The sequence below is a fragment of the Macrobrachium rosenbergii genome, chromosome 2, assembly GCF_040412425.1.
Source record: "Macrobrachium rosenbergii isolate ZJJX-2024 chromosome 2, ASM4041242v1, whole genome shotgun sequence".
NCBI lineage: Eukaryota > Metazoa > Arthropoda > Malacostraca > Decapoda > Palaemonidae > Macrobrachium > Macrobrachium rosenbergii.
The window spans coordinates 58276771-58296732 of NC_089742.1; the positions used below are offsets into that span (position 1 = coordinate 58276771).

Consider the following 19962-nt stretch of genomic DNA (forward strand, 5'->3'; position numbering starts at 1 on the left):
AGATCATTAACTTTATATAACTTCGCCCTTGCAGCAACAACTCATTACCTGACAAAAAAAAAGTGATTTTTGTAAAGCAAAGGCAACATGGATAAAAAGTATCAATACTAATTGCGAATGTTGTCCTTTAATTGTTTGTCACTGTTTGCAAATCTAGTGAAAACAAGTTTCCCTTTAAATTACAAGACGTTTTCTAATAAAAAGTTTAATACATAATGAGACAACTAATCGTTAGCCAGAAACTTCAGTAACATAACCTTGGTCACTGCAAGAACAGATTTTATCAAAATTTCATCAAGTTAAAACCATGAAAAAGTATTAAAATTGCTTAAGCATTTGATTTACAGCCTATATTTTGGTTTTTATTACACCAGCAAGATGATGCTGTGCTGATAAGCAAACCTTTTTCTCTTTTTATAATGTCAAGAAATCTTTAGGCCCGTGTAAGAAGCTTGAAATATGTTAAGAAAAATTTACCTCTTAATTCCAGAAGTCTTTGTGGGTTATAAGTATTAAAAAAAAAAAAAAAAAACCTGTACAGGCACAAACCGAAATATGTCAGTCTCAAATCTCATCAAAAAACGAGGCCATGTCTTGACGTGCACAGCCAAAAGTACGTGATCGGCAATGAAGGTCATGAGATAATAAACAACTCGATTAGATTTGTTCATTGAATAATGAATGTAGTTATTCAAAAACTTATCGTGTCGCATAAATACTAAAGAAATTCTTTACACATGGGACGCCCGTCGTGCAATGAATTTATAAAATACTTTAAGCGGCCACGTGCAAACCAGGTGGCATTGTAAGTCATGTCAAGAGGCTTAAAGAAAAACAAGTAAGCCTCATAAACCTCTGCAGACAAATAAGCCACACGAGTTTTTGAAAAACAAGTAAGCCCCATAAACCTCTGCCGACAAATAAGCCACATAAGTTTTTGAAAACTCATTTCACCAATAGCCTACTAGTTGCATCAGTACAAACATTTTATATGGTAAAGAAAACGGAACTTCACTACATCATTAGTAACTGTGACCTGCTGGTCTGAGTTTCAAGTGCTTTCAGGAAGCCAAGTCGTGCAACCCTACTGGTTCCTCCCCTTTCCATGATGTTATCCTTACATAGGGCTTACCGATGCCAGTCTCATTGCTTATGAGATTTTCCGTTTTTTCCTTTTGGATAAATCCTGTTCTGTCTATTACATTAACAAGTGGCGTCATCTTTTCTTGCAGATAACTTTCTAGCTTTGCGTACGTCTCTATCTTAAGTATGGTCTATAATCCTCAAATCCCAAACAATCAAATTAGTTTGGAATTTACTGCTGCCGGCCATCACCGCCTTCAACAAACATTTTGCGGCCAAGCAAACTTCTCTTTCTCAATGCGCAAGGTGATGTCTCCATCACCCGCAGCACGGTGCATTTTTGGGCCGGGTATTGCATTGCCAGAACAGGTGGTATAGACACTGTGGCAATTCTCTCAGTATTTCTTGATTCGTTAATGGTATGTATGTTGTTGAAGCTGGCAGAAAACTTTATTTTGATTTTAGGTACACCTCATTCTCGTTTACTTCACGAGATAGTATTTCTGAAGGAAAAGAAATTAAATGTGGCTGCAAACTTATTCACATTTATTCAACGTCTGTAGTATTTCGTAATCAGTTTTGTAAGAGCATTCTTTCTCTTTTGAGTCTGCAGTCCCGTTTGAATTTGCTAGATTATGTCTGCTTCTTTCGCAGGGATGCGGAGACAGCCGTAGTCTCAGCTGATTCGCAAAAGCCCCTCTTCAGCATAATCACTTCCTCTGGCAAAATATTGATACTTACATCTCCGTTTAGTGCTCCTACTGGCCAATACACCGGTAGGCAGCTGATAGTATGAGTCAACCTGTAGGGTATTTATAGTCAACAGCAACGAAGGTGGCGTGTGGAGAATACAAGTACACTAAAGTATGACGAGACGAGAATGGCAATGATGAGACTCTTCTGCCTCCCATGATAACGATATCGGGCGACACAGCCGCTACGGACAAGTTCAGTCGGCCAATCCTCTTCATCAGTAACAGCATTAATTCAGTTGTTTTATTATCAACATGAGCATGCAAGTATATATATATTATATATATATATATATATATATATATATATATATTTATTCCGTTTTTTTCGTAAAGAAATACGAGGTATGATGAAAGAAAATCATGCGTTAGAATTTGCGGGCTAGAGTGTGACTGGTTTAGAGTAAATTAAAAGGTGTGATACGTTTCGTTTCTGCTTAAAAACTTTACTAGTAAAGTGATGGAAGAGTCAGTGAAAGGTCAGTAGATTTAGGTGCAAAGTTGCAACTTTTGCCAATGTTACTGCAATGATTGTTGACAATGGGGAGAAGGTTGCAGAAACTAGAAAAAGATTTTAAAAGAGTTTGCAAGAGTCGGAAGTTAAGACTGAAGTGAACTTGAGTAATGTTATGAGGTTAACAGAGACAAGGGAAATGGAGCAATGAAAGTTAATGTGGGTGATAACAGAACAAAAGTAATGGATTAATATAGCATGTATGAATAAATGTATAGGATGAGAGAAGAGGGGAGTCACAGAACGAGTGAATCAAGAAAGGTAGTGGGGGTGTGCGCAAGAGATTGGAAGGAAACTCGGAGTTTCATATTGACGAAGAGGCTGCAATGTATGAGGGAATTATTGAGCTACTCTTTCCTAAATGTTAAATGTAGAAGTTGAACATGAATGTAGAGATGACTTGTTTATGTAGTAGACGTCACCAAAAAGGACTGAAAGGGTGAGAAATGTAGAAATATGTAGTAGCGAAAAGGTTAAATCAGTGGAAGAGATGGATCAGAATGTTTTGTGATGAAACTGTCCTGTGGAAAGAATGGAGGATAACGGGTGAATGAAAAAGAGTAACAAGACGCGCAAGTATTGTGATGTGGAAGAGGTATGGGAATGAAGAGACCTCAGCTACCAGAAAGCTAGACTATATGGGTAACATAGCTCAATGATACCGTGTATGTATAGGATTAAACACGTTCTGATGAACCTTCTGTGCTGATGTATGGCATTTTTTCATGGTAGTTCTCTCGGAGCTGTATAGTCCAGAAAATTTTATGGACCTCTTACCTCCACGAAATTGTACATTCATTAAGATTCCTACTAAAGTATTGTGTGTGTATACACACACACACACACACACACATGTATATATATATATATATATATATATATATATATATATATATATCGATTATGGAACTAGGATTAACACATTTGAATTATCCTGTATCGATCTCGTTCCAAATTATGAAGACGATTCTAATCCAGCGTATAGAACAGGCAGAAGTCTCGAAATCATTTGTCAAAGACAACTTGAAGGTCTTAAGCCAAACATATGGAATTTCCTACTCCCCTGTTTGTTTCCAGTAGGGAGGAAACATGTAACCTGTGCTGTTAAGGTCCACGGACTAAAATTTTAAATAAAGCCAGTCGTATGCCTACTTATTTTTTCCTCTCCTCTGCGACTCGGGAAGACATGCGCACTGAAACCTGGGAATAATGTAGGCCGTTACTTAAACGTTGTTGACTGTTAAAGCATCTGTCAACCATCCTTTTGTATAGTACAATAAAGGATAAGGAAAGGAAGAGGTGAAATAAAGAAAAAATAACCAATTCATTAGGAAATATCCTGCGCAAAATTTAAGTCGGTGCATCAAGACGTTCTTCTGTCAGCGGAACTTCACTCGCGCAGTGTTACCATACGGAGATTTTATCAGTGTCGTTGTCCATAAGTGACTTTTTAATTTATGGATTTTATTGCCTATTTCTTAATGGGTTGACAACAAACTATCTTGTCACATGTTTCTCAACTTTTATTGTAATACGGGCACTGTGCTTTATAGTATATCTCTTGAAAGTCATTATATTACCAGTGTTTTGCCTGTATATAATGCACCATGGAAATACACACTACAGTATACTGTAGTATATGTATATATATATATATATATATATATATATATATATATATATATATATATATATATATACAGTCAAACTGTGAAATCAGTCATTTCGTGAAATGACTGAAATTTCAGGCAGATAGCCGAAGTGCACTTAGGGACATTTGATCCCCAGGAGCTAGTACTAAACACGGCGAAATACATTTGACGTCCCAGGGGACTAGTACTAAGCCCGGCGAAACAGTGTAGGTGACTCACTGTTTCGCCGTGTTTAATACTAGCTCTGGGATCAAATGTCCCCTAAGTGTGCATTTCGCTATCTGCCTGAAATTTCAGTCATTTCATGAAATGACTGATTTCAGTTTGATTGTAACATATATTTATATATATATATATTATATACTATATATATATATATATATTATATACTATATATATATATATATATATATATATATATATATATATATATATATATATATACATAAAAAGGTCACTGGGAAATCTGTCCAATCCCTTTATCCAGTCTAGATCTTGAAAGGGAAAACTCACAGGCTAACTTAATGGAAACGAATAGCCTGTGTTGTGAAAGAATGGAACCGGTAAATACAACAGTCTGAATAGATTTATTTAGATATCTTCATATATCACTAGATCCAGACCATTAAATTATAATATCATCCTGCCCATCTCGTTTATGAATTCTGAAAATCAATGCAGGTAGAACTAATGCTACATAAGGGTTAAGTAAAAACCTTCCATTTTCTCTCTTCTGCTTTGGGTGCAGCTCTCCAGAATTCCTGTTCAGTGATTCAGCCTATTCGGTATTGTGTCCTTCATGACAGCTATTAAATTCCTACCTCGAAAAGAAGCCATTCCAGATACTCCATCTTGCTTTATCCGTTCAAAAACAAAGAAACATTTTAGTTTCTGTGTTTCCAAAGTTCTTTTGATTTTGTGTATTGCAGCCGTAGCACTCTTATCATCTTTGGGACAGGACTACAAAAGCTCTCGGTGTTATTGTTTTCCCTTCAGTTGTGAAACAGTGCTTTGCAATTTTCGGTTTTGCTTTGTGATAGGAGAAGTCATCTTAATTGCTAATTTAATTTTACTTGGTCTTACGCATTATTGGCGTGGCAAAGATTGTGTTCATCACCCAACCTTTTTATACTTTACACTACTCGATTCACTAAGCGCGTTAATACAGCTCCTAGTACGGAACAATACTTTCTTACAAGTTGTGAAATGAGAAACTATTGCATATTCAAGTATCGATCATTACTTACTGTCATCAATACACTGGGTCGTGCCCAATGATGGAATACGTTGTCATTACTAATTTTGAAATTGTGTCAGGTCACTTGTCCCCAGGTATTTATACCATCTTCTAGTGTGGATGTGCATTAGTAGCAACAACAACAACAACAACAACAACAATAATAATAATAATAATAATAATAATAATAATAATAATAATAATAATAATAATAACGTCTGTATGGACAAGTGGTGTTTCATGGGTAATTCCAGCCGGAGTTTTTTGATAAATGAGTTTTACTGTAAGGCCTTTGTTAATTATTGTCAACTTTTTAAAATATATTTTTGTTACAACTCCTGTAACAGTGGCACGACTGTTTTTTGATGAATGGGATTTTGTTTAGGTAAAAAAAAAGAAGAGGGTAATTGCTGGGATTTGAAGTAATGTGGCTACACTGGATATAGGTCACGTGATCAAATAAAATGGCGTCCGGTGCGCACGACGACGCCACCGTGTAAACAACTTAAACTTGTGACACTTACGGGGTGAATTTCGCCGGTCGGGATTTTGGATATTACCTCCCAGAAGAATATTTAAGGTAAGGGTGACAGAAAGGACACAATTACCGTATTATTGATTGCTGATGCTCGTTGCAAGCCACGAATCTTCAATCAATTGAGCGAGGCCAGCGAAGTTGGTGGGATTAATCATTGACCGAATCGGTGTTTTGCGAATTTTATCCTGCAACTCTGACTCGCTTTTGACGTCGTAGGGTTGCTCCTTAAACCGATGGAGGTTAATTTGCTGTGGGATGAATATTGTGGTGCCACACATTTGAAAACTTGCTTCTGCTGGCCAGGCGTAATCCCAGCCCCACCCGGCATCTCCTCCCCCCCTACCGAGTTTTTTCCCATAAATACCATGTCATTGATTTGCCAAGGGTGGCATGTGAAATGCACTTGGCTCAAGCTGTTTTTGGAGACTTACGTAACATTCAAGTAGGTTCGTTTAGATCCAAGTAAGCTAGGTAACCTAATATGTAGCATTGCATTTTATCTTGGGGCAAAGGATTACATTACGCAGCATATATTTAGCTTAGGGGCTGTCATGCACTTCTTCACTTTCAAGTTCCCTTCAATCCATTCCCAGAGCCATGCAAAAACTTTTTTATTTTTGTAGGTCAGGCTTAGCCTATTTATACTTGTAAGCTACCTCAGTAAATGGCCTAAGACCGTGAAAATCGGCCAAAACAAACTTTCCGAGAATGAAATGTCCTCACCTTACCAGACCTTACCTTCCTAACCTAACTTAGTGCACCCTCCCAAGTAACTGAATATCCTTGCTTCCCTACACTGCATAGCCTACCAGCCCTAACGAAAGCAACCTTAACCCAACCTTTGGTAATTCTGTTAGCTCCGTGCCTGTTTTTACCTTGGAAACTGATTTTTTCTACACTTTTAGGCCTTCTGATATTGGCAGTGCATTTGTTTGTTGTCGGCCAAATGGAATGTCCCTTCGCCGTGTTTAGTACTGGCCGGGGGTTTGGCAGTACCCATATGTTCACAAGTTATTGCACTTGCCGGACGTGATGTGAACCATTCCAAACAGACGTACCTGTGCTCTGTCTTGTGAAGATTGTGTAAGGAAACCTCTATTTGGATGGACTTCAGGGATTAATTACAGGTTAATTACATTCGTGCGACAAAAATTGAAGGTAAATCCATAATTAGCAACCAAAAACTCTAGAAAAAGTCAAGTTAGAAGGAAATCGTCACCGCGGAGCTACTACTTAGATCTACAGAACCTTTTATTGTAGTGTTGGGCCCTTACCCAGTCAGAACGTATTTTTCTAACCTGACTTGGGGTGCCATGCCAGGACCTGACCAGGCGGGCTTCCCTCACCCTTCCGTATAACACTGCTTATTAGATATTGGAAACAGATCAGTGGGACTAAATGCTCTTTTGGATATGTGGCTTGGCACTGGCCATGAACTAACCAAGACAACCTTAATCTAACCTTTCATAATGCATTGTGCCCTGACCTGGCTGGCGGTCCACCCCCCCCCCCCCAAGTATCAACAAACATCGAGCACATGGACTGGCCTAGGCTACCCCTTTTGTAGTAGTAGGTTCAAAATTATGAGCTACTACCCATCTCCCTACTTTACATATTACCCTATTCGGTGTTTTCCTCAATGTTTTTTTTTTTTTCTCTCTCTCTCTCTCTTGAGAATGCACCGTGAAACTGTAGGCTGTCTTCATATTGCAGTTAAAATTAAGTTTTTAGGAGTTGAAAGAATTAATTTTCCTTGACACGTGTATGGCAGCAGTATTTTTTTTGGATTTCTGTCATGCTGTAGGCTAAATATTAGATTAGGTCATACACTTCTGTAAAGTTCCATCCATGCAAGTGATGTAAAAGTTTGTTTGAAATTCAGTTGACTGTTTGTGTGCACTGTTCACCTGGTCAGCAGGTCAGTGTTTGTGTACAAATGTATTTTATGACATTACAAACCTTAAAATATGTTTATACAGTGTACTTTTTTGGCTGACTGCTTATTGGGAAGGTTAGGAGGGTTACAAACTGCCTTGGAAATGGCCAAAAATATGAAAAATCTCTATGTAACGGTTTGGGTGGCAAATACCTATTTAAGCCAGGTCATGGCACAGTGCCTTGGGTCAGGTTAGGATGTACCAAGTTCTTAGGCAGTTTATTGCAGAAACAGTACCTATTTTCCCCTTGATCACCAGTGGCTCTAATTATTCTTTACAGCTAGTTAAACAAATAATAATGAGCTACAAAAAGAATTGGTTTTGCTGTTGCTTGGTCCACTGTACACAGGTTAAGGTGATCCGGATGGCTGTTTACGAATCACTTGGCGTAATTGTAATCGTACAGTCAGAATGTATTTACATAGTGGGTAGTGCACAGTGGTGTAGAATGTAGGGATATTGTTGTGAATCATTGGTATGGTGTCAGTTAGTGTCTCAGTGTCAGTGACTGTCTATCTGGCAGACAGGATTAGGCAGTAGCATACAGCCTGTCATAAATGTATTGTTTATGTTAAGGATATTGTTTTACTTGATTTTTTGTCCATTTCTATTTGGGCATGTAAATTGGAAAATTTTGACTTAAATAGGTATTTTTCATATCCTAGCCAAGTTACAGACAAGACTACAGTATCTATAAAATATCTCAAAACCTACTTGAAATCCAAATCTCGCATTGAAATTAGCCAAGGCAATAAAATGTGTACCACACTTGTCCAAATTGTGGGTTTGTGTACTCTATTTTTATGGACTTCGGCTATTTTAAATTTAATTTTTGGGTTAATTGGTTTCCAATTCCCTTTGCCCCCCCCCCCCCCCTTCTGAACTGTAACTGGACACATAAGACAAGTGAGCTATACCTACTTTGACCCATCATTATACGGTAGTTATAAAGTACCTCAAGTTTGGGATACGAGTCTTGTGCATGTATTACCGATATATTAAAATATAAGTTGGAGCCTGACTCCTTCACATCAAATTGTGTTAAGGCTACTACCTGTTTTTCACAAATGACAGTTGACTAAAAGATTTGTTAGTCCTTTTGTGACTTATTGCTTAGTTTATGTATTTTATTTTATTTTATTGTTTTATAATAAAAGTAGATTGCAGAGCATAACTAGATTTTCAGTGTACGGGGTAGGTCTACTACCAACCACTTATCAGTAAAAGAGGGTGTGGGTGCCAAGCCTCTCTGGCCACAGTAGCAAGTGCAAGTGATTATCAGGCCATGGCTATAGAACTCAGTTTAACATTAAAAGTCAATATGAATCCAGAGTATTTTTGACAGTTTTGACTAGATTAATTGCTAGACACCCTAAAGCCCTTTTTCCCATTGGAAAATTGCTAGACACACCCTAAAGCCCTTTTTCCGATTGGAATCTCTCTCCAGTTGATAGATGTAGGGTAGGTTAAAGTGCCAGTCAGAATGCTGTACCAATGGAGATCAGTTTGTGACAAGCAAAGGAATACTGACCAGTTTGTGACAAGCAAAGGAATACTGACCCTTCATCCCTTCACAGATGTAGAGGCATTTTAATCTCTCAGATAATTTTTGTAGGTATGAAGCTTTGTAAGTAAATATTGTGCAAAGCACACATGTCATTATTTACTTACACATAGGCATGAAGGTTTAAAATTACTTATTTTGCCAAGAGTAGGTACTTGAGTTCCAGCCATGTTTCATCTAGTATCAGTGGAGGAAAATATTAATATCTGAACGAAGTTAGTTCTTTATATTTTTGTAGTTGTGTCCAGATCTAGTTTTCTGCAAACAAAAATTTTTCATTGTTCACAAAACATTGGGTTAATTGGTGTCAGGTGGGTACAAAAGGTAACTTGTTTACTTGAGTTTAATCAGTTGTTTGATGTTACTTGAGTTTTAATCAGTTGTTTGATGTAATTTTGTGTAAATACAAAATATTCTGATTTGAAGCCATGGTTATGAAGTTTGAGTTGAATGAAATCAGTTTACTGTAGTGGTGTATTTTAGCTTATATCCCTCTGCCAGCTTATACAATTTTAATGGTTGTGTCATTTGTTTTTCTTCTTTAACAGAGCTTATTGATAGTGGACCAGAAGTGTGTTGGTGGGCAAAGAAAGTGATCTTAGAGATAGACGATTCATAAAGTAGCATGTTTGTCAATCTATACTTGTAATGTTACGATGACAACACGAACTAAGTCTAAAAAAGAATTGGAAGAGGAGAAGAAGAGGCAGGAGGAAGAGGCTGCTGCTCAGGTAACTTGTCAACATGTTTAATTGCCTAATTTAGTGTTGACATTTTTCTTTAATCATGATGTCCATAATAATGAAAAGTGAAATACCTGTATCTGCTATTGTCTTGTCGAAGTTTCCTCTGGGAGTAAAATATTGAGTTCTTATAAGCTTGATCATCCGAGTAGCTCTTTTACATCATTGTATAAATTTCAGGCATATGAGGAGTTTGTTGCTACATTTGAAGAAAGACCAGCGCAAAAGGGAAAAGTATGGGTTAAGGCTGGTACCTTTGATGCTGGGTCCCGAAGTAAGTTTTTGATAGTTTTCAATGTTCTTTTAAATGTGTTACTTAATTTTAGAGTTGTGAATGCGGGGTTTTGAAAATTTAATTTTTGTAATTCGTTATGTATGTTTTAAGTAAAGTGTTACAGTGTCTTGGCTTACTTTCTGTGAGAGTGGGTAACAGTTTATTCTTTGTTAACCATGAACCCCTTATGTATTTATTGCAAATCTTAATTATTTAATGTATTAGATTTTTTTATGCTCCCAAGTGTCAGTTTACTTGGGAAATGTTTTTTAAGTATATTAGTAATAAAAATTGGGCATTTCAGAGGAGGATACTAAGGAAAAAGGAAAATTATACAAACCTACATCGAAGCTTGCAGAATTAGCAGAAAAGTTCTCCAGTGCAGAAAAAGCAGCTCAATATGCATCAACGTCGCCCAGGGGTGATCGGGATAAGCCTGATAGACCAGGCAAGAAAAAAGAGAAAGAAAAAAAGAAAAGTAATTTGGAACTATTTAAAGAGGAGCTAAAAATGTAAGTTGTATTATAAAATATTTCAATCAGATTAGAATATTGATACCTAATAGCAGCAGTAAAATTATTGGATAAGTTTAATGTTAAACCTTGTATTGCTATTATAATTGGGTGTGTGGTGGTGATGTGTTTGCTGGGCTAATAACCACATTCACTGAATAATAAGATTGTAAAGAGTAAAGCTATTATTTAGTATATGCTGAGTCATTTAGTATGAAGTAGTCTGAGGTCACCTATGCCATTTTGAGATTTGTGTGTGAAATACAGTAATTAGTAGAGAAAAAAGAAAAAAATAAGGAAAGGAAGATGGTTATAAGTTGTACAATTTGCAGTTTGATTCTGTTTTAGCTACTGTTTTAGCTATGACTTTCACACAAAAGACTTAATTAATTTTATCTTTACAGCATTCAGGAAGAAAGAGCAGAAAGACATCGTATTAAGAATATGTATCAAACTCGAGAGTCTGGAAAAACTAGTCGTTTTGAAGCTCCAGAACCCAAGATTCCTGGATTTCTTGGTATGGGTAATTTTGTTTGTCCTCGATTGATGGTCGCTGAGCAAACAGTGTATTTTTGTCAGAAGTAATCATAAAACCATAACCTCAAAGGCCTGGGGGATTCATATAATTTTACTTTTAATGTAGATGTTTGTTTTTGATAATTTTTTGTGCTTCATGTTAAGGAATAATCTTTGTAAGTAGTTTGGCTTACATTCCTGATACTAAATCTGTTTCACTTTAAAGTCTTATTAAAGCTTATGGTTTTATATATTTTGAAATTATTAGAAATAGGCTTACAGCAGTTTTTCAGAAGGATTTTTACATACAGACTTCTGTAGGAGATCAAATGCTAACTAAAATCAACTTTTAAGAGAACCATCATGTCTAGTAATACATAAAGGCAGTCCCCGGTTAACAGCAGGGGTCTGTTCCTGGTGGCGAGTTGTAACACGCCATAAAACTGCTTATAGCACGTGAGCCAGATGCTGTAACCCAAGGACTGCCTGTACCTGAAGCTATATAAAAGACAAAAATATTCAGTATTTTTGTGGGAATATTGTGTTGTATTATATGTTACAAAAAGGAGAATGCTCTGTATTGCATTGTCATTGTAAAAGCATGTTATCTTTGCTAAAGACTGCTGCTTAAAGTTGCCATCCTTATGAAAGATTTGCTAATGGGAAGATGTATAGTTCAGTTGGATGCATTTAGAAGAAAGCCTTACTGTGATAGCCTGGATCAGGTGCCATTTTATTTTTGCCTTATAAAATGGCAGTAGTCCCCACTCCAGCTAATGGCTGTGTTCTGATTGAACTTAGGAGATGAAACACCACCTCTTATGTGATATGAGTTACAGAAGTAGAAAAATGAGGTGCACAAGTGTTTATTTTCAAGCTAACCAAAAGGAGGACAGTGTGTTATTGGGTGGTTGACATCCATTGATGTTTAAAGGGTAAAAATTGTAGAAATGAGAATGACTTTTTTTTTTTTTTTTTTTTTTTTTTTTTTTTTTTTTTTTTTTAAATGTCATCAGATTGCTAGGTTGGTCAGTAAAGGGATATTTTTTTTGGTGTCTTGACAACCAATAAAAATAGTCATTTAGTGCTTATGGAGTATCATATGTCAGCTGTTGTCAAGTTCAGAGTGGTGATTGTGTGGTTTCTCTTGTTTTGCGATTCCAGTTGTAAAATTAATGGAAATTGTTTGTATTGGGTTTTACTAGCAAACTTAGTCCAAAGGAGGGACTTTTTAACCTTAGGATGGTTGCCTTCATTGGTGTTTGAAAGAATGAGGGTTTTTTTATTAATTTTTCTGTCATGTCATCAGAATGCTAGTTTAGTCATTCAGTGTATTAAATTTATTTCGGTCATTCTTTATATTAAAGCTAGTTTGGTCATTCTATATATTAAAGAAATTTTTGTTGTTCCTGTTCCTAAAGGACCTTTGTTTAAAATAATTTCAATTTGTGCTTGTGGAATATGTGAAGTTAAGTGGTATATTGGTGTGTTTACATCTTGTGACAGTGGCTGGTGTATAAACAGAATTGCCATAACCATCATTTGGAGGATGGCTGATGAATAGGTGAAATGTAGAATACGGACATGACCTTACAAATATGGTAACACTGCATAAATGTCTCACATATAATGCTGGAAGTGAGTGTCTGTTGGACACTGATGGACTGTGTAGATGCACTCTAAATGTTGGGATGGTTTGTATTCAGGTGAAAGTGTGTTGTAGATAAAGGCTGTTATATTTTTTTCCTAAATTTATGTTCTTTGTATCAAGATTAATTAGCCAACATGAAGGAAATTATCACAATTACACTATAAAACTTTTTGCCAGAAACAGGCTAATTTATTTAAGAAATGACATATGGATAGCTACAGAAAGTTAGTTAACCCTTTACAAAGCAAGTATTGGGTATGTTGATTTGAACCATGCAATGTAAAAACAAAAAAAAATCTACAAGTAGGGTTTTTCATGTGAGTTTTCCATAACCAGTTTGTATGAGAACCATTTCTACAGCATTTACAGTGTGATTGGCTTTAGTGAATGATAGTTCTGTATATAGATGAAAAGAGCAAATCTTTTTGAGCATTCTTTTCATGGTCAAGAATGTTGACTTAGTGGTTAGGTTAAATTAATGATAATTTAACTTGCTGCTAAAAATAGTAGTAAAATAATATACAGTGAGTAAACTGCAGAATGTGAGTAGGTTATGCATATACAGATAACATTTCATAGAAGGCACTGTAACATAAGCAGATTTTAAGGTGGCAGCCATTGGGTTCAAGAACCAATCCTCTACTTGTGTCAACGGCAATTGTGCTGTATATTGATGTTTTAGCAAATCATATTTGTTTATTAGGTTAAGATTAAATCCACTTGTTTATACTATAGAGTAAGTTGATGTTTTGGTTTAAGTTTTTCTTACCTAATTTTTACAGACTAATGTATTATGCCTTTGTCCAACAGATGATGCAAAGATTGGAAGCTTTGATCCCGGTGACCCTACAACTACAAATTTATACTTGGGAAACTTAAGCCCAAAGGTTTGTTTCGTTCATGTTCTTGATTGATGTTTTTAAAATGTCATTTGAAGTGTTACTGTTGTGACCAAGTTGTAAAATATTTTAACCAGACCAAGAAGTCATGGATTATTTAGTAGTACAACCAGACTACTGTTAAAGTATTAAATTCTTATGGAGCTGGCTATTTATTATAGGAGTGGAGGTTAAGGTAATTTTTTTGACAGATTACGGAACAAAGGTTGATGGAGCTGTTTGGAAGGTATGGGCCACTAGCCTCAATCAAAATTATGTGGCCACGTACTGATGATGAGAGAAATCGTGGACGTAACTGTGGTTTTGTTGCATTTATGAATCGTAAAGATGGAGAGAGAGCTTTAGCTGCCCTGAATGGTAAGTGTTGAAGCTTCTAAACATTTGGTTCATTTAGATGAAGATGATGGTGATGATGATTACTGTTGAGGACAAAACATTGTGAGGTATACTGTTAACAATTCTAACTGTTGTCCTTCTCAGATTTTCAAGGTCTCATAAAAGAGAACCCTTTTTTTGTGAGTAGCAAGACAACTTAGTGTAGTTTCGATTTTATAGTAATGACAATGTTTATCTGTTGATAAATTGTTTAGTTAAAACATTAATACCTTATGTTGCTTTGCCTTTTCAGGTAAGGATATTGATGGCTTTGAAATGAAACTTGGTTGGGGAAAGGCAGTTCCTATTCCCCTACATCCAATATACATTCCCCCTGCTTTAGTCGAACTCACTTTACCCCCGCCCCCTTCTGGATTACCATTCAACGCTCAGCCGGATAAAAGAGACAGAGACAAGGTAATTAGGTTTCTCATTAGTTAGTGGGATAATAAGTACTATATTTCTTGCATTGTAAGAGATGACACTCATTTAAAAAATTTCTGCAAAAATCGCCTGTTATCCTGTACTTCAGTGGTTAGGATTTGCGTATGCCCACAAGTTAGATGTAGCCGCTATTAAACTTAAGTCCAAATCAATTTATTTTAGTCTCCAGGTGACTCCCAAGTAAATCAAGTTAGATAGTATTGAAATACAAAAACTAGTTGACCAAAGCATATCTTCTCATACTTTTTTTTTTTTTTCTAAATATTGTACATCAGAGATTTTTTTTTTTTTTTTCTAAATATTGTACTTGATGTATTTAGCTTTGGTAACACTGCAGGGCTTCTCATAAACATGTTTAGTTTTTCTTTTGGCTGAGTCAGAAATAATTTTGTGGCTTTAAAGAATCTTGAAAGAAGTAAAAGTCATTTTGATCGTAGGTAGTTGAACATGATGTAAGGTTGCTGTACATAGTAAGAGGCTTGTTTTATAATGAATGCTATGATAATATATACAAACTGTACATAAGTATGGAAAAAAGCAAAATAGTAGATATTTATTTCATTGTAGAGTGGCGTTAGTTTCTGCTTGCTGACAGTCGTGTTTAATGACTTTTTATATTGTTTGTTTATGCTTTGTTTTTGGTTTTGAGCTGAAGGAGATCCTTTTACTGTGTTTTCCATTATATTCAGTGCCACTGAAAGGCCTCTCTGGCCCAGTGCTGGGCCATATGTCTGGATTTCATACATTCATTCATAATCAGTTGAGTGATGAACTGGAGAAAAATTTGTACTATCAAAGATTTCCAACATGAATTTTGATTAAGGTATTTTTTAACAGTAATACTAACATAGTATTGATAGTAATAAAAATGTACTGGCTTATGGTAATGTCAAATTTCTAGTTTCAATTGGGATGTTACCTGTGCACATTTTTGCACCACTTAAGGATTAAACTGCAGAGGTAACAAATCAAAGCTTTTTGAGGGAAAGAATATAAGTGTGGAATATATTTTCCTAAATATTTCGTGTTAAATCATATAGTGATATAGCAGTTGTTTTGTACTTATTAATTTGTACAAACTTGTTTGTTCTATTGTAATATCAGTTGTTGGATACTTCAGCATTAGGTTCAACAACAAGAACTTATTCATGGTTGATAGCATAACAGAAAGGAAAGCCTTTGGTTTTATATCATCGTATGAAGGATTGAATTATTTAAAAAAGCTCATTACTCGAGTTTAGTTTTTAAAGACCTGTGGAAAAGTTACTTGTGTTTTATTACAGTAGTAGTAGTTTTAGCAAGTTGGGTTTTGGTATTAACATGCTTGTGCCAGGTAGTTAGTTGTTCACTGATTTGAATATGTTGTTAGTATGTATTTTTTTTGTTCTTTACAGGTGCCACCTGTTGGATCATCATTCCCAACCGACGAGTCCAAGCTGGAGTTGGACAAGGTATTACCAGACAACTTTGCATGCACTATGTTGTCTTGGGTTGAGAAGTGTATATGTTGAGGTTTATAGATCACTTGAATACTATTGACTGTTTTGCTATATTGATTTAATTTGATTAAATGTGAAATTATATTATATTATAAAGCAATGATTGTTTTGTTTGATAATAATTCATTATACGGATACCTCCCTCTTTTCAGTTTGCTGATACAGTCTATATTTTGTTACTGATTTCCTTTTTGGGGTTAATGGGAAGAATGATTGATTTCTCTTTTGATATGTTCATTAATTTGTCATTTAAGTCAGGGACTGATGAATGCCTTGCTAATTATATAATTAGGCTTCAGTCCTCCTCATGTTTGGCATTCACAAGTAAGAAATGATTAGTCATACATTTTAAACTTTACTAACAGCCATAAAGTTTGTCTTTATATCTTACTAGAAGATTATTTAACAAATTTTTTTTTTTTTCTGATATCACATGGGGTGGGGCAAACATGAGAGAAGGGCAATTAAAGATTAATATGATTGTTTATAGGAACAAAGACCAACCCATCTGTTATCTTTGTTGCTGCTCTATTCCTACAGATTTTACAAAGGGCTGTTGTCAAAGTGGTTATCCCAACAGAAAGGTAAAGAGAGAACCCGTCTTAGTTTGTTTACCACTTCTTCCGACTTCCCTGCCCACTGGTAAGTCTGTTCCAATGTACCTTACCAGCTGCCTCATATGTTCATTTGGAAGGCTTTTGCTGTATGGACAATCCCTTGCTTTAAAGCAGGGTTCTTGATAAGTTTGTTTTGTCCAAATGGTAATTGAAGAGTTTAATGATTCTCATGAGAATAAGGTAAGGATTTTTTTTCTGGAACAGGCAGCTGGTAGGGTTAATTAAACTAGACTAATGGATTGGGGGATGTTTTATTTATACTATGAAGATCACTTTCCAGTTACCAAGGATGAGGACAAGTGGAGATGGCATCGGTTGCAGAAGGAAGAAGACTGAAGTTAAGTTATTACAAGTAGCAGTACTTTATTATTACTCATTATTTCTAATTGGTTAACCATTTTTTTATAGGTGCACAAGAGTTTTTTTTTTCTTTCTCCATTTTGTGGACGTTTCTCCGAAATATAATGTGGGTTCCCCCCACAACCGTCTATCCCATACAGCTGTTCGTTGTGCGTGGCGTTTTTCCTTTGCCATTTTGAGGGGCAGTCTTGTCACCGTGATGTTTCTTCAGCGGCATCGACAACTTTTAACTGCGAATTTTGTTGCAATTTGAGCAACATTTAAAAAATCTTTTACAGCAGGGATAGAAGCAGACATATAGGGGGGCTTCAGGGTTACAACTCTATCCCACAGCTTCATCGGGCTGTCTTCTATGGCGGTTGAGGGCTTCATCCGGGTACAGCAGCAGCTGTTGGTCAGAGTTTGGGACTCCTAAAAGACTTCAGCTAGTGCAAACTGATGCAGTGAACTTTTATAGTGAACATGATGGACATGTCTCTCATGGGGTCTCAGCTCTCATGGCCTATATTTGTGAGGGCCCCTCTTAGCAACAGAGCTAGGTACAAAAGAGGAAATTTTGGTTCCCATGTGATAATAGTACTATTCTTCAATAACCTGTCTAATGTGAAACGTAAGAACTCCCAAGGTGATTTATATATAAAAAAATCTCAGCTTTCCCGTCTTTATTTGTGCCATGAAGAATATGCCATGTTCTTCTATTCATCTAACAGGTAAACCTCTTCATTTTGTCCTTGTTTGTATTCTTTTCAAATTGTAGAGAGAATCTTAGGTTGAGCATTGGTTGCAGGACATTTAAAAGATGTAAATTTTGAGTTACTTTACAGGCATGCAAATCATGCTAACATCATTATGGAGGTAATACAATTTAGTCAGTGCTTATGTCTTGAGGATGCTGTATTTCCTTTTTGGAATATGATGTTAGCAAGTATTTGTTGCAGAACAGAATATGAAATTTATGAAATAGGTTCTTGTAGATTTTGTTCATATATTGTCAATGTTTGTTTTAATGCAATAATTAAAATCATGAAAAATCTGATTGTGTTGCTCAAGTCATGTAATGCTGTAAAGATAATATTACCTTGACTTTATTTGAAAGCACTTTAGCTACACTTGAAAAGAAGAAAGACTATAAGTAGAAAACAAACTTAAATAACTTGAAATACCACCACCACTGAATTTTGTAATGTATGTGATTATGATTTCTAGTGTAATCTGTTATTTTTCAGCACACTGAAGATGAATATTTACTTCTTATATGAATTATAGTACTACCCAAAGTGGCTTTAAGAAGAAAATGTGTATTGTATAATCTTTGAACTTGAAATTATGTAACGAAGTAAAATATATGGTTATACATTTATTAGCTCATTTTGGCTACTACTGATAATTCATCCTTTTTATTGTGTAGATTTAATAAATATATATGTATTCTTATATTGATGTGTATACTGTAGAATTTTATTGCCTGAAATAACCAAATTTTAATTCTCTATTTCATCAGATCACTGTTGCAGCTTATACATCGTACTATAGAATTTATTATTCGTGAAGGACCTATGTTTGAAGCTATGATCATGAATAGGGAGATAAATAATCCAGAATTCAGGTGAGATCAGCTTTCTTTTGAAATTTTATTTCCCGTATGGGACCATAAATTGTACAGCTTAGTACGTGTCTTCATAATATTGATTAAAGGATTACAGTGAATAATGTGGCCATGACCTGTACAGCAAACAAAATTTGTGTGTAATACAAGTTGAAGGGTTATAATAAAATTGTGGGTGCAAGGATTGATACAAACCTTTTTTGTTCTTATTAGTATGCACCATCACCTTCTAGATGTGGGAGTATCCTACATATAACCATTACCATGAAGAGAAAAAAGCAAAGGTGACTGTTAGTATGTAAAAAGAATAACAATGCATATACTTAAAAGAGTATTATCTGAAAATTCATACTTCTAGGCCTGAATTCATAAGTTTGCAAAGGGTGATTGTTTAAAAATTTCTGGTAGGGCTGAGGAAAAGAACATTTTTTTGCACGGAAAAAGCGTGACGAGAGAAAGTTGATAGAAGCAAGTGTACAGACTGAATTAAATAGAAGAGAACCCTGAGCACCATAAGGAGAAATAGTGAATAGTTCAAAATAAGGGTACAAACTGAACTGTAAGAAGAAGAGAATCATGAACAGCATAAAGAAAAATGTGAATATTTGAAAGTAAGAATACAAACTGAACTAGAAAGAAAACAATATAAAATAGAGTACAATTAAGAGAAATAGTGAATACTGTATTTTAGAGTAACCTAAGGTAAAAGGGTATGAAAAACAAAACTCACTAAACAAATACATATGTAAGAGAATAAAAGTATGTTTAAACTACTTCAAAATATTATTGAACATGAAAAAGGACATAGGAAAGAAATGAGTGGAGTTGGTTAATGGTTAGTGGACTGTGAGGTGGCAATGTGCAGCAGTAATTTTCTTTCAGCTCTTTTTCACTATGGAACCAAGCAATTATCATGGAATAAACGCTAATTATCATTGGTTAGTTTTGTACTGTGTAAGAAAATCATTTAAGGAAATTTTGTCAGAATCTTTGACAGTTTTAGTTTGTGTAGTTATCAAACTTTTAATTAAGAATTTATTAAATGAAATTTAAAATTTAAACCTCTTGCCAGCCCAGTGAGAGTCAAGTATATTACCTTAGTGGCCTGGTAGAATTATTTATTAATAAAAATAATCATAATTGCTGTTATTACAATTGTGATATCATTGAGTATAATACATGCATCTGG

At 35.4% G+C, this 19962-nt stretch overlaps 1 protein-coding gene across 5 annotated transcripts in view; it reads left to right on the plus strand.

Moving 5' to 3' along the window:
- Positions 1 to 19962, plus strand: part of LOC136847452 (U2 snRNP-associated SURP motif-containing protein) — a 49597-nt gene that overhangs the window by 2423 nt on the left and 27212 nt on the right. For 4 of the 5 annotated variants that reach the window (XM_067119158.1, XM_067119189.1, XM_067119178.1 and 1 more), the window contains exons 1-11: positions 5658 to 5818; positions 9826 to 10008; positions 10201 to 10294; positions 10599 to 10806; positions 11211 to 11323; positions 13784 to 13860; positions 14064 to 14229; positions 14501 to 14664; positions 16086 to 16142; positions 16731 to 16774; positions 18669 to 18773. In XM_067119158.1, coding sequence (XP_066975259.1) covers positions 9934 to 10008; positions 10201 to 10294; positions 10599 to 10806; positions 11211 to 11323; positions 13784 to 13860; positions 14064 to 14229; positions 14501 to 14664; positions 16086 to 16142; positions 16731 to 16774; positions 18669 to 18773 — 1103 coding nt within the window. In that variant the 5' untranslated portion in view covers positions 5658 to 5818; positions 9826 to 9933. Of the gene's footprint in view, positions 1 to 5657; positions 5819 to 9825; positions 10009 to 10200; positions 10295 to 10598; positions 10807 to 11210; positions 11324 to 13783; positions 13861 to 14063; positions 14230 to 14500; positions 14665 to 16085; positions 16143 to 16730; positions 16775 to 18668; positions 18774 to 19962 lie in introns of those variants that run through there. The other variant, XM_067119168.1, reaches the window with a different exon arrangement.